The 15,182-nt window shown below is 36.8% G+C and overlaps 1 protein-coding gene across 3 annotated transcripts; it reads left to right on the top strand.

Moving 5' to 3' along the window:
• The first annotated feature begins 30 nt into the window (after positions 1–30).
• Positions 31–14,524, top strand: LOC139998371 (uncharacterized). Of its 3 annotated transcripts, none has more exons than XM_072022808.1 (4): positions 31–240; positions 6,306–6,350; positions 7,167–7,400; positions 9,565–14,524. In XM_072022808.1, exons 1-4 carry the CDS (start codon positions 99–101, stop codon positions 13,662–13,664), a joined length of 4,521 nt encoding a protein of 1,506 aa, XP_071878909.1. In that variant the 5' UTR covers positions 31–98; the 3' UTR covers positions 13,665–14,524. The 3 variants fall into 3 exon arrangements, with proteins under 3 accessions (XP_071878909.1, XP_071878910.1, XP_071878911.1); XM_072022809.1 differs by having other exon boundaries at positions 136–240; positions 6,306–6,474; XM_072022810.1 differs by lacking the exons at positions 31–240; positions 6,306–6,350 and adding an exon at positions 6,507–6,698.
• The last annotated feature ends 658 nt before the right edge of the window (positions 14,525–15,182 follow it).

The following is a 15,182-nucleotide window of genomic DNA, read 5'->3' as shown; positions in this document are numbered from 1 at the left end:
GGAGATCTAATTCGAGCCGGGTGACGGTAAGCTTTTAACAGCAGCGCTGCTAGCATCATCCACCGTCGTCGCCAGTGCCACCACCACCACCACCACCTATGGCACCTCCACCACCACCACCGCCAAAGACGACGATAACCACCGGAACGAAGAGTCTGGTGGCAGAGAGGCTGGTGCTCGCGCAGTCTCCCGTGCGCGCAGTTCCTCAATACACCGACACTGTTCCTCTGATCCTTCAAGGTAAATCATATATCTCATCGTTTTTTAATTAAATCACATCGATTAGGCTATGGTTATGGTGGGGTGTTCCGATGAACTGTAGTTTTGATGGATATGTCAGAAAATTGAAATTCAGAATGTCTCGTATAACACGCGTAACATATTTGGAGAGGATTTCTAGTCACTCGATACATACAAATCATGTGCCGCTTTTTGGAATAAGATTTTAACATTTTGTGGCTCGTGAAAGTATTTGAATACATCAGAGCAATCAAATAGCAATTTAGAGTGTTTGGGATAACTCATAATATATTTAGAAAAGGTTTTTAATAGCTTGGTACATATGAACCACGTGTTGTTTTCTGAAATAAGATTTTTACAGACGCTCATAGTTATCGTAGAAAACTTTCATGTATATGTACCTGACTAGAACGACCATGTGTACATCATTTTGTTTATTATAGCATTTACACGTTAATTAGTTAGGTCTAAGCATACTTAACAACGCTTACGTATGATTGCAAAGCTTTGATACTATGAAAATGAAATGTAGAACTTGATGAAAAATTGCTTTATTGGGAGATACAATTTTTTATAACCACTGTATGTTTAGTGCAAATTAATTATCCGTTATATTAATGGGAACATCACTTAACACTTATTACACATATATTTAATATGGCTATCTTTAATATGGCTATTCATACTGTATACTGACTTTTTTTTTTACTAAATATATGCTTATAATAAATATCTTGTAACTTTTATATATATACAGTTTCAGATTGGTTTCAATATTATAATCACGATAGTCGTGTGTCATTACAGTGTCAATGAAATTTTAAAATGTGTTACGTAACATACATAACATATACATGAAAGTTTCCTGTGGTAAGTGTTCAGATACTTTTAGCGGCTATTGTATGCATATACAATGATTTTTACGAATGTCTGCATTTCGGCCTTCGAATGTTTCATTTGTCAGTACACGCGTTTATTGTAGCTATAGCCTTATTCGCTCTTCGTCGTCAATCTTCTTAAATCGTTAAGCTTCCTTCCCTCTATTTACTTGCTGTTAGAGAATGAAGTATTAAGAATAAGTTGGTTGTAAAAGAGAACCGTAAAAGGAAGATGAGGAGGAAGACAGGGAATTTGAATAGAGAATTCGTGTTTCAAAAACAGAGTTTTAACGCGAACGAAGAACTGCCAAGAGAGACTCGTCATAGCATTGATAATGATTAAGTTGTGCTACAACGATTGAAGATTGTTGGACGTATGCCCCTTAAGTTGACTCGATTCATGTACGTCGCCAAAATCGGCCAGCTTTCAAGCAACAAACTGCTCGCTTGGCAGACGTCCACGAGGAACGTGTGGACCGCGATCGCCTCGAATTTGATCGCCTGGTATCTCGCGCGTTTTGGAACAGAAGGTCGTAAGACACATAGACGCATATTTTGCATAAATGTAAAATTGCACGCTAAAGCTTAACGAAGCTTTCTTGAGGTGGACATTAAAAAAGCTTCTATCACGTTTTATTTATTTCGAGTGGTTGAAATTCAGTGGCTTTCTAATCTATAGGAACTTGATGCCCTCTTGCCAACGAATAACAGTTGTTTCGATGAACTTATAATAGATGGAAGCGATATAGTGAATGCATGAATCATAAAATTGCTTAGTGATTAAAGTTGACAACTCTCGACGACTGTGACAATTAATTTGAGACATAATAGGTTTCACAAGGAGCCTAATGTTAACTCAGAATCAATTCCTTCTTTGCAGTACATCTAAGAGAAATGAAACCTAAGTGGAAATTTTTTAAATGTCATAATGATTATGCTACACTTTCAATATTTTATGTATTTCTGTACGTTTCTGCGTCTTTTAATTTTCCACAAACGCGTCAATCATCCGCAATCTATTTATCATACCACAATGTTACTTCAATTTCTTTTATTTAAAAGAATACTAAGCGAATCCTTGGAATTCCCTTTCGTAATAATATTAAAAAGATTCGATAATATATTTCAATTAATCGAAGAAAAAATTATAAATGATACTTTCGCTAACGTAACAAACCAGAGAAAAAACTTTAATGGGCTTAACTATGTTTTATGACCTTACTGTATCGTCTTGCTATATCCATCTATTATACCTTTCTACGTTAATAAATGAAACAGACATGAATTAAGTAGGAAAATATTTTGAAAAAAACTGAAGGCAAGGAGACGTCTACCACGGTGAAACTTCTCAGAACTATTTATAAAGCACACGGCCTCGTGGTAGAACGCGGTTGCCTATCATGGTCGTCCCGCGTGCAAAGCAAACTGACCGGAACTTTCGCCCGCTTTCTCACCCTCGATCTTGCAGAGGCTTTGCAAACTTGATCTTTGCATAAGTAAATGATGTGCGTTTCGTAGATGATAGAGGATTCTTGCTGAGTAACGTCTTGCTTTAAGAGTCATTGACACGACCTTTTTTCTGAGCTTCTGCTGTTAAGAATGTATTTATGAATGTACGTATGGACGTATTAAAATGCTGAAAGCTGGACGAGACGAATAGCAAGTTCTACGCAAGTAGGTTTTTCGTTAACTGAAAACATTGTTGTCTTCTGTAAATAGATAATATACTTTTCTTGTGGCAAGAAAATTAATAATTCATATGAAGGATTTAAGTTTATTTGATTTAATATCCCAGTCTTGTTTGCTTTTAATTAAACGTTCTAAGTATTAAACTTATTGTTAGACGGTTAGTTGATTTTTATGGATAAGAAGCTTTCTTTCGAGGCAGGAAAATAAGTATTTAACAATCTATAAACAGGTTTTAAGGTTTCGTTAATATTCTAATTTATTTTAATATTCATGGTACTTTCTAACTATTAAAGTTATGATATTGGCTCTTCTGAATAGGAGGAGCATTATACTGTTTAATCTATAATCGGTAACATCGTCTTGTTAGATTTTCTTAGATTTTCCCTAATGTATCCTTTTATAGTCCAAAATTATCGAAAGTCGACGTTTGTGCGTAGGTTTCTTGTTATTTGCAAAATTAGCCTTCGGTGTTTGGATATTACCCAAAAATTCATTATACTCAATGGATATTTCTTAAATGCTTGAAACGAATATTTTGCAATTTCTCGATCTCTTATCTAAAAATTGAATCCCCCATTATTATCATTACTGCGTATTCCTCTTATTATAATAATATTATTATTTCTACATGTTCTTCTTTTATTACAGCTATCTACAATTATACGCAATTGCAATGGGCTTTCACAAAGTCTATAGTTAGAAATTTGTCATACGAAACAACGATAGGTACAGAAAACATAGAAACTTGCATGTTCCTTAAAATACTCTTTATGATCACGTTGTGTGAACGTTTAGCGTTCGTTCTCTGTCCCTTTGTTGCTATTCTAAGGTATCAACACGAGCATCTTTTCTGAGTGACTAAAAAACACTTTTCAAGAGATTGGAATAATGCCGGAAAGACATTTAGGAATAACACGCGGTTTTGTAGCTTTTGCGTTGATTTCTCAGCGAAAGAAGTGAATGAGTAAACGCTTTTGGATTGCGCAACGTTCACGGAAACGTTTATTATAGTACACAAAGCAACAACTGAACTGTTTGTTTAACTCTATTTCCAAAAGATTCGCAGTCAACAGTGATACAAGCATAACTGAAGACCGAAACACTTTTATTAGCATCGATTCTTTATTCTTAAGCATCCTATACGTATCGTTTCTCGTTGCTCCATTTTTATAAATAATAATTTATATCTATTATATTTATTTCTATTTGTAAATTTCGACTTATTTTATTCATTTCCATTCATGTTTATTTATTTTTCGTCTTATTTATAATTCGCTCGTTCTCTTCCATTCTATAAGATATTTTATTACGTCAACATTGTTCGAATGATATACAGCAAATAATAGTCGACTGTATGTTTGTAATATAAGCCTCTCAAAATCCAAAGCAATCAATTTCACTTTTTGTAAATCTCTCGATATTATTAATGTTCGATTCTCGAGAAACGAGTGATTTCCTTCGATAAATTTATTTATCACAAGGATATGACGCGAATAATAATAAATGCGAAACATTAACATCATAGCTCTATACGTTTTAATTTACGTAATTAATCTAATTTACGTAACTTCTGAATAGTTCGTATAAGTGAAAAAATTAATTGAAATTAATTCAGCGCATGGGTTAAACTTCGAATACTATGAAACTATTTCGTGCGGCATTAAACGAGACGAAAGACGTTCTCGAAACGATCGAGACAGCGGGATAATTTACGAATCACGATTCCAAATATGTAATCGGTATACTGTATCGGGAGCATAGCTTGCATAGAATCGGCCGCAGAGGACTTCCTAATTTCCGTATTCGCGAAAACAGGTCAAAGCTATTTTCGCGCGAGGCCTGTCGTGTTCGAAACAGCCGCCAACGCTTCTCTGCCATCGAGAAATGCACCAGACTAGACCTAGAGTCGTTCATTTAACGTTCTCGACCTGGACGCGATCGCATGCGGTTCGTTTTCGCGGAAACGCTGGATCGGGAATCCTGAAAACGCGCCGGTTACTATTATTCGCGTTACTATACTCACGTCCAATGAAAGTGGCTCAATGTCGCGGTTAAATAAGAACTGAGAGACGAAAAGTGACGAATTCTTCGTCTTTTTTCTTTCTTCTGCTGTGAAATAGTCTGAGAAGGCTAAAGTGATTACAGAAACCTTTTGTGACAAAAGTAGATTAATATTGTGAAATTGGGACAGAAGAATGTGAAAATTGTTATTTTTGAAAAATTTGTTTGAGCAAAAATATGGAATAATATTGTGACTAATTGGAGATCGACAGGAAAAAGGTATTAATTTTCGCGTGGAGTAGTTGGAGAAGATAAAGGTAATTAGAGAAACTTTCTTTAACAAAAGTAGGTTAATATCGTGAAAATGGGACAGAAGAATAAGGAAACTTTTGTTTTTGAAAAATTTGTTTGAGCAAAGATGTAGGATAATATCGTGATTAATTAGGGATTGAAGAAGAAAAGATGAAAATTTCTGTTTTTAATGTGGAGAATTTGGAGAAGAACGAGATAATTGCGAAAGAGTATTAAAGTAAAAATAGATTACTTCGTTCGATATTGTGAAATTGGGACAGGAAACGTCGAAATTTCTGTTTTTGAATAGAGTTTGAGAGAGGAAAAGCGAACATTTGTTCTGTTTTAACGTAGTTTAAATGTTGAAGAATAACAAGGTAATTAGAAATTACGTATTTAAGTAAAGTAGATTAATATTAAATAGAATTTGAAACAAGAATAAAGTGAAAATTTCTGTCTTTATCTTAGAAAAGTTAGAGCGGAACGAGGTAATGGAGAAATTAGGCAAAAATAGATTAAGATCATAATTGAATAGTGCGATTGGTAAAGAAAAGGAGAAAATTTCTTTTATTCACGTGGAGAAGTTCGAAAGTAAATAACTAATAAAAAAACACAAGCAGAAGAAATCTATTAAAGTAGAAATAAATTAATATTGTAGTCGAATAAAAATTTCAAGAGCAAAAGTGTGAGATTCTGCTCTAATGCGAGAAAGTTCAAACGAAACTAATAATAAAACTCGAAACAATAAATCACTATTATTTTTAGAATTCTGATAAAGATCAAGAAACAAGACGAAATAAATCAAAATTTTACATGAATAAAAAAGTTTCAACAGAGAAATAAGGAAAGATTTCTTTCTAATATGAGAAAGTTGAAACAGAACTAACAAACAAAGCTAGAAAGATCATCCAACTAAGAACAGATTGTTATTGCAATTAAATAAAAACAAAAAAATAATGTTTAAGCGAAAAGAAACTTCAAATCAATAACAGAATAAACGTGAAATAGCAAATAAAAAGCAATATACAAATCTTTTTGTAATATGTAACAGATGTAAAATGAACGTTATAAAAAGAAAAAGAAATGAAGAATCATACTGTTCGTTCGAGTTCGTTTGTTATTTCATCGATTTATTTTTACTACGCTTGTAATACCTTACGAATATCGACAGCTCGCTTGAAGAACGATGTTTGCTTTGGGTTCCAGGCAGCCAGTCGAAGATCCAGAGGATCAAAATGTCGGAGGCGGAAGGTGAGGTCTTCTTTACGAGCTGGCGTCACGATCTTCTTTGAATATCTTTGGCCTACGATTATTCGAGTATCGTATGATAGATAATGAACGAGCGAAATTGGTCTACGTTAACTCAGGGAAAAATGTACGATGATCGCTCGCGGCTTCTGAATAAATACGATAGGGCGTACGATTGTCTGTAAAACGTAACATCATTAACGAAACATTACTTCTTCTCTTTTCTCTCATCTTTGAATCCTGACGTTCTTTTTTCAATTCATCGCATTGAACTATTAAAGGACATTCTTTGCACGTGACTACTAAAAAGGAAGGATTAAAAAAAAAACGAAAGAAAGAAAATAAAACGAAGTACGTACATCTTTCTGCGATGTAACCATTGCTGTGTTTTCTGCTACGTTAACCCTTTAACAGTGTAGCCTCAAAAAGGTTCGAGAAAATCATCGAATACAATACTACATTTATAATGTATTAGTAATCTGTCGTTATTTACAGCTGCAAAAAGTATTAGCACATTATTGTGTCTATTATAACATTCACGTACTAATTCATTAGGTTCAGAATTATTAAATTTCATATTATTTGCTAGTACTTTCGTGTAACTACAAAAATTTCACTGTTTAAGAATGAAATGTAGAGCCTAATAAAAAAAAAGAAAAGAAAACTCTACTGGAAAAAAAGCCATGTGCCAATACTTTTTTGTAACCACTATATTTTGATATAAATGAAAAGTGTGCAGATCCATTGTTGATAAAAAAAAAAACTGCTTCATTCTCTTCATCTGACACGTTCCATTTTAATGTCATTAAATTTTTCCAGATATTCGAAACGTCGTGGAGAACCATAATCTGCAGAACATCGTCGAGGGAGAAAGTGGAGAATCAAACACCGTGGAATATTTAGACACCTACGAGGATATCCCAAAGGAAACCGTAAAAGAATATCCAGAAGAGACCAAGGAGGAATTATTCAAAGAGGAAAAAGAGAAGGAGACGTACGTGGAGAACGAGAGGAAATCGATGGAAATAGAGAAGAAAGAGGCCGCACAACCAGGTTCGTGACGCACGGTAATTCGAGGATAGATGGATCACCTGTTTCGAATCGAACGAATCTAGCTCAACGCATTCCGTGGTTGTTAGTTGCGTGTGAAATGAAACGCGAAGCAATTTCAAGGATTGTTAAATCCTTGTGTTTTAGTCTGTTATCTTCTGACTAAACAATCACCTGACTTCGATTTAACAAACTTGTATAATTGTTATTTTCTATCGATCTTTATGGTATAAAGAGTACTACGCTATGACCTGGATAATTGTGCACTTAATGCACATGCCTCTGATATATGTGGATCTATGTGTAATAGATTGTTTTCAGTCTATCGATTATTTTATTCGCTCATTTTCATGAACTTAAGCTATCTTATACTAAAATATTTTAATATGTATAATATAAAAGATATATTATACATTTATTTTCAGTGTTCCAGTGTCAATTAGCTATTACAAAGTGCCAGTTAGTTATTATAAAAAATTTGTAAACCAAGGAAAGATTTATACGTTAAGGGGCTAAATGTTATTTAATACAAATTAAATGCACTAACTGTTTATAGCAATCCGTACACTTTGAGTTTTAAGCTCTTTCAGATTAATCTAAATGTATGAATTCAAGAAACTTGAAATATCTTGATCAATGTAACCTGGTATTTACTTGACTTGATTCTCAAGTTTTTACACTCGTTCGCGTTCAACCAGTTACTTATTTCTTGACTATTTTGAACGAAGTAGTACGTGAATTTTACTAAACTGTAAAAGTTAATAAGAAGTTAATAATTTAGAAGTAGTATTTCTTATCTTCTTATAGAATCAGAATATAAATGAAAATTTTCATGTCAGAAACTATGATAAAAGGAATAAAATTACTATAGTTTGATTTATCTATAATTTAGTAATTATAAATTAGATCTTGTCAAAAATAAACAGTTGTCCATTTACTTTTGAATAGTACCATACATACTTATATTTTATGCAAATTAGAATTGCTGTTATTTTATGTTAATCACTGTACCATGCACACAATTAGAATCTACAAGAACTCTTTAGAACAACTCGCCGAATTTACAACTTCAAAATGAAACACCACAGAATAGAAATATAAAAAATCCTCTTATCGAAACGAAGATATAATTCTACTTTCTTAGTTATCGGTTAAGAAGAATCTCAAGCAATCCCAACGTTATCTATAAAATTGGTGTAATAACGAAGAGGTTGATCCATCTGGCTCCTTACCAAAGAAGCTAACCACCAATAAGACCCATAAGTAAAAACCTACTCTCCTTACATATATCTACAATATCGTCTTCGTATCAACTTTTACAAATCAACCCAAAGAAACGTCTTCTTTTTAAAGAAGAAAAACGTGAAAAGGAACGAACGATGGAGTATCGAACTGGTTTGAATTTCGAATTAGCTGCTCATATGGGGCCGATCTCTCGTCTCGCTGCGCGGCGTCGTTCACGATTCGTCAGGGCTCTCTCTCCTCCGGTGGGCAGCTCCGCGAGGCGTTGAACGAGCGACCGAAAATAAATCCCCGCGGAGAATCCCGTGGCTTTTAAATAAAGCGAGCGCGACTGCCGGTCAAGCTAAGCGGCTCCTCCTCGCGAAAACGCGTTTCACGCGTTCCTTTTGCGTCTCGAGCCAACACACACCGACTTATTCTACTTCCACACGACTCTTGATTCTCTCTGGTCTCGCTAGAAAAATCAACAAATAAGAAATACCAAATACCCTTTCTAGTGTGACCAAAAAAAATCATAGTAAAGAAAGACAACGTACATAAAAGATATAACAGAAAAATAAAAAGGTATCAGAGGCGAGAGAGGTAGATATTCCTTCGTGTATCGTACTTCCTCGTATACCTTTAAAACCAGCTAACGTCTCTAAAAGATAGAAAAGATTCACAGATGAAAAAAGTACATCTCCTCTCGTCTTTCGTGCTTCCTTGTGTATTGTCAAATAAACATAGAATATAAAAAGGACACAAAGATGAGAAGAATAGATCTTCCTTCGTATACTGTCGAAAAAAAAAAAAAAAAAAAAAAGGGAATCAAAGATGAGAAAAATAGATCCTTCGTGTATCGTGCTTCCTCGTGTGCCGTCTGTGCGCTGTGTGTCCTCAGGTCGTCTCTGGGTTCAACCCTCGTCTCGTGTCGTTTCTTTTTCAGCGAGTTCGAGCACCGTGGACAACGACGAGAAAATCAAACGAGAGGAAACCTCGACAAGAAAAGAAGGGACTGCGACAGGTACCATCGATGGACGAAACGAGAACCAGCCAGTCGGTGAGTGGAATTCATTGCCGCTACTGGTAGAACGTCTACGCGCGGCTCTCGAGCTCTCCCTAGGGGGTCGCCGCGAGGACGAACCACCAGCGCTTCTCGAAGACTCTGGCGTCGACTCCGAAGAGGACTTCCGGATTCGTACCTCCATGGAACAAGTTCTGGGCAACTGCAAGGAACCAGAATTAAAGAAAGATCTGAAATTCCTCGAAGATTTGTTATTATCCGATATACAGACTGCTTTGTCCCGTCTTCGAGAGACTTTAGAGAAAATCGACGTGAATGCGCTCGCGAAACACGGCGCAGCTTCTGATCCTACGAGTAAATTGCAGTTATTAAGGTTGGTATCTAGTTTGTTGTCTAGGCTACAGATGCCTGAGGAGACCACGGTGAAGGTTCCTGTGCTTCCTTCGACGTCTTTGAGCAAGAGACGAAGAGGAACTAGACACACTATTGGTGTTTCTGCGGAAGAATTGGCGAAAGCTAGGAAGTGGTTAGAAGAGGAAAGAAATAGTCTCCCTTTGGGAGAGATTTCGCCTGTTATAAAGGAACAGAAGGAACAGAATATATCTACAGTTAGTGCGATTGACAGAAAGCCGGAAGAAGTTCGTGATAAATGCACGAAAGACGCGATAAATCAAAGACAGTTACTAGAGGATAAGAATAAAGAAATTAGGGACAATAATTGTGTGTGTCGTGGGATGCAACAGGTGGATGCAGCTGATACTAAGACTGTTGGAGAGCTAAATATGTACCAGGCTCCGTATAGAGCTAACAATTATCAAGAGAAAGAGAATAACGAGAATATTATTGAAGATAGCGATGAAAGAAGTCGCGTAAGCAAATTGGCGGCTATTCTTCGGCAACGGGCTGAGTTAGCTTCAAGTAGTGGAAAATACGGGAATAGTAATAAATTTAGTGCAAAAAAGTCGAAGATCAAACGTGCGAACACTATTGATATTCCTAGTTACTTGAAGCTTCAAGCTGAGACTCTTGGACATGAAACTACGGGCTGTTTGTCCTTAAGAAAGCCAATTAGTGTTGGAGACAAATCGTTCAATTCTAGCAACGTTACCGTTCCTACATTTCAACCTAAGACAGAAAACGATAGAAAATTCCTGGCTTTAATTACTAAGAACAACGAAACACCATCAGTTGCGCCAGTAGTTCCCTTCAAAACATTTGGACGCACCATGGATATGTCGTCGCTGACTAACGCAAACTGGAACAGTAAATTTTCCAACATTAAAACAACCTTTGATAAACCAACGATAAGTGAGGAGAAGGATAATAAACCTTCTTTAAAGTTTCGAGCTAATAAAATGTTCCCTGGGCCGGCTCAGGCACAAGTTTACTCTAATTCTACTCCAAATTATTCTAACTATTCTGTGCCAAATCCTCAGACGAAGATGGAGTCAACAGGTTTCAGGCATGCCCCTTCCTCTCCTTTTCGTAAAATAGAAAGATCTTCGCCAGGATCTCCGTCCAAGGTTCCTCCATCCTATCATTGGTCAAAGAACGTTCCAGTACCGACAAACACACTGAAAGAAAAAGCTAGAATGATGTTTGATAAAGAAACAACGCAACAATCTCCGAAATTCTCTAGAGCCAATGTAGAGAAACCTAGTTTTCCTCGACCACCGTGGATAGAACACGAGAAAAACGAGAACAGAGCCAATAACACGGTTACAGAGAACGGTAAACTGGATTATCGATCTTTTTGCAAACAGTTCGCGCCATTCGTTGGAAAAACTTCCATAGAAACGAAGAAACTCGAAGAACAGCACCAAAGAGAACTGGCTCAACGAGACAACGTTACTGGAGTGGTGGATGGCAAGATTTCTTTCAAAGTAGTTCCAGACAAACGTGTTCAGACTCATGAGTATCCTCCTATGGAGCATCGAGGATCTAAAGAGATATTCGAAGCGATAAAAAGTGGAAAAGATCGTGAGAATCGATTTGGTGAGAATAATTTTGCAGATACTACATTGAGAGGTAGTTCATCAGTGGCCGTGCAAACTGGAATAAACGAAGAGCATCAGAACGAAGGTAGATCTTTCAGAGTGACGCCTAAAATTTCAAAAGGTCAGACCTTGGTTTGTAGTAACGCTGCTGTACAGACTTCTAACAAATTGGATAGACCAACGATATCAGTAAGTGATGTAGAAAGTGAAAAACAATGGAAACCTTTATTTTGTGAGCAGTCGGATTCTGATCAGGTGTCTGAAAATCGTCAGAGATTTATTCTGGATCACAATCAGAATTATCATACTGTATCCAGTGGTTCTGAGTATAATAATCCTGTAGTGGTTCCTGGTGTACGTCAGATTCCTAGTGAGCAAGGTTTCAGAGAATCTGTACCTTTTCAAGAAACGCAGAATTATCAGAAACAATTATCTGGAAATCCTGTGAATAGTTACGAGTCTGAAGATAACCAAAAATATTCCTCTGCTTTGGTTCCTTCTGTTTTATTTAATAGTAATAATCCATCTGACGAAATATCAAATGCAGCAGAAGAAAAAGAGGATCTTCAGAAGACACCAGATTGGCCTATGGAAAGTTCGACTTTCCCGGATGATGAAAATATTCAAAATCAAGATATCAGCCCAGATATTGGAGTAGTTACAAGGTACACGTGTGCTATTGCAACGGTTGCATCGTCCGTGGATAGTCCTGAACCTCGATCAGAAGAAGTGGCAGTGGATTCTAGGACGTCTTCGTCACCATCTCCTTCACAATTTTCTTGGTCCAGGTCTAGACCACCAACTAACGAGACTATTGCTTCAGAGGATGAAATTCGTCGACATAACTTGCTGCAACAGAGCTTGGTTCGTCGCCTGCAGAATGAAATCACTTCTTTGAATGATCAACCGCATCAATCTTCTAATTTTGGACAACACCTGACTGTTAGTCAAGCTCAGACTAAATCCTCGAGTCAATCTCCTAATTTAGTAGTTCCTCAACAACAAAGTTGTAATCAATCAAACACTGTGTTGAATCATCAGCAACAGAGTTTCAATCAACCGAATATTGCATCCAGTCACCAGCAACAGAGTTTCGATCAACTAAATATTGCATCAAGTCATCAACAGCAAAGTTACAAGCAACCAAATATTCCATTAAGTCATCAACAACCTGTAAACGTGACTCAGAATGTGCACCATCCACAATCGACTTTTAATCAAAATATTCACCATCAACAATCGAATATAATTCACCAGGAACAAAGATACAATCAACCAGCAAACTTCGATCGACCGACAGGTTCCCAAGGACCAAGTCGATTTACCAAATATCTAACACCAGTTCCTCAAAAGAAGCCAGAGCCACCTCGAGCGCGTTCACCAGGTCCAGTGACCGTGAACAGGGTGGTTGCTTTACGGGAAGCTTACGAACAGGTGCCAAACCCTCAATCGAAATCAATTCACAAGGAACGTTCTCCAGTTCCAAATGGAGCGGTACCGATCGACTCCAGTGACGAATATTTGGTATCTTGTGCGAATAAAACTTCTAGATCTATAGTGCTCTCGAAATCAGAGTCCTGGCACCAGTTGGCTCTCTCCAATCGTTATCCTCGAGCACCTAAAATAAATACACCAGCGTCAACGTCTTCGCTTCAAAGCTCTCATCCAAAACCACCCAAACCAAAGTCTCCGTCTTCTCAGAAATTGAGGTCCAAACAATTTGAAGCGTCGTCAATGGCGGATAGCGTCAAGAAGATGGAGGATAAGATCAGGCAATATTTCGATCAACCAGGTGATCATGTAGAATCGAAAGATTCCTTGAAACACAGAAGATCACCTAGATTTGCGTCTAAAGGGATGGTTGGACTGTCTCGTAGTCGTACTATGCCTGGTTTATCTGATGAAAAATTGTGTCTTTCGATAACTACCCCTCAACAAATGCCATTACTAAACGTGAACACCGCAGATGTTGACAAAGTGTTCGACGATCTGTTCGAGGAAGCCACGAGGACCGATAATCAGTAATAAAACTGGTTTGAATCTCTTCGTTTATTTAGCGTGACGTGTATTTGAGGAATACAGGACGTCATATTGGATCTTCTTCGATGGGATCCGCTATTTCTTGGTGCAGCTGGATGATTTGTTTTATACTAACGATTCTGGTTGTGGAAAAAATTCACGATTTCTGGTCGTCGATAATTGTAATTATCCTCCTGTCTTAGGAGAAGACTCTCTAGTATCGTGTCCAAATCTAAGGTTCGTCTTGGACAATTAATAGCTCGATCTGCTCGCGACGTTGCGTAGAAAAAATGGATATAGAACTGTGTGAGGAGGAACAAGTGATAGATAACGTTGTAATATTTAATTGGCAGCGTTGCTTGTTGTGATGCAGAGAAGACATTAAGTGAAGCTTCGAAGCTACCAAAAGGAAGTTTAAGTGAAGTGACAAATAAAAATAATAGATCTTCATATAGAGACTTAAAAAGGAAACAACAAAAAAAAAAAAGAAAAATTACCGAAGGCAGTGGATCTGCGTGGATTTTAACAGAGGAGATCAAGCCAACGTCGAAAGCCATTCATGCATACATACGTTACAGTGAAGTGAGCGTAAAAAATAATAAATATTCGTATAGAAATAAAATCAAAAAGAGGAGTTACTGAAACCAGTTGATCTATGTGCATTTCGACAGATGAGATCAACTAACGACGAGAATTATACATAACTAATTAACAACATTGTTTGTTGTATATGACGCGACTTATAGTACAGAGAAGACATTAAGTGAAGCTTCGAAGCTACCAAAGGAAGTTCAAGTGAAGTGAAAAATAAAAATAATAAACCTTCATATAGAAACTTAAAAAAAACAAAAAAAAAAAAAGAAAAATCATTTGAAGCAGTGGATCTGCATGAATTTGAACAGAGAAAAGATGAGCCAACGTCAAAGGTCGTTCGTCGAGGAAACAAGACTGAATGCTAAAATGATTATTGCTCGCGTGTTCAGCACGAAAAGGGGCGCGCGTTCTCTCACGGAGAAAGTTTCCTCTCTTGTTTCGCGTCGAAGAAACGCCCCATATGCGCTTTTCACTCTTGTTTGTTTCATGTTTCATTTTTTTTTTTTTCTTAATTTTCTTTTCTTCTTTTCTTTTTCTTTTTTTGTTCTTCTTCTTTTAATAAGCCTCGAGTCGCGCTCTGCGCGCGAACACGTTTTGCGGACGGACGTTCAGAGTCGCTAGAAGGTCGTGCCAAAGCCCGAATAAAGCAGTGAGTCACAGCCCTTCTTTTGTTGATCCTTTTTTGACGCGCAGTAGCGTGTAGCTTGCACCAGCCGGACTGTGCACGAAGTTTGAATAGTAGCATACAGTGATGAACAAAATTGTTGGCACATAACATCCCATTTTCTATAAACTTATGTGTAAATTTGGGAAAACACGATTCTTTGCTCAACGTTCTTGTGAAATACGATGCGTAGCTATAGAACTAAAATCTTGAATACTTAAATTGTTAGGTACCAGATGGAAGGTAGAATCTGACCAAAATCGTGC

The sequence above is a fragment of the Bombus fervidus genome, chromosome 3, assembly GCF_041682495.2.
Source record: "Bombus fervidus isolate BK054 chromosome 3, iyBomFerv1, whole genome shotgun sequence".
Classification (NCBI taxonomy): domain Eukaryota; kingdom Metazoa; phylum Arthropoda; class Insecta; order Hymenoptera; family Apidae; genus Bombus; species Bombus fervidus.
The sequence above is the reverse complement of the archived record's forward strand: the minus strand, read 5'-3'. Positions and strand labels throughout refer to the sequence as shown.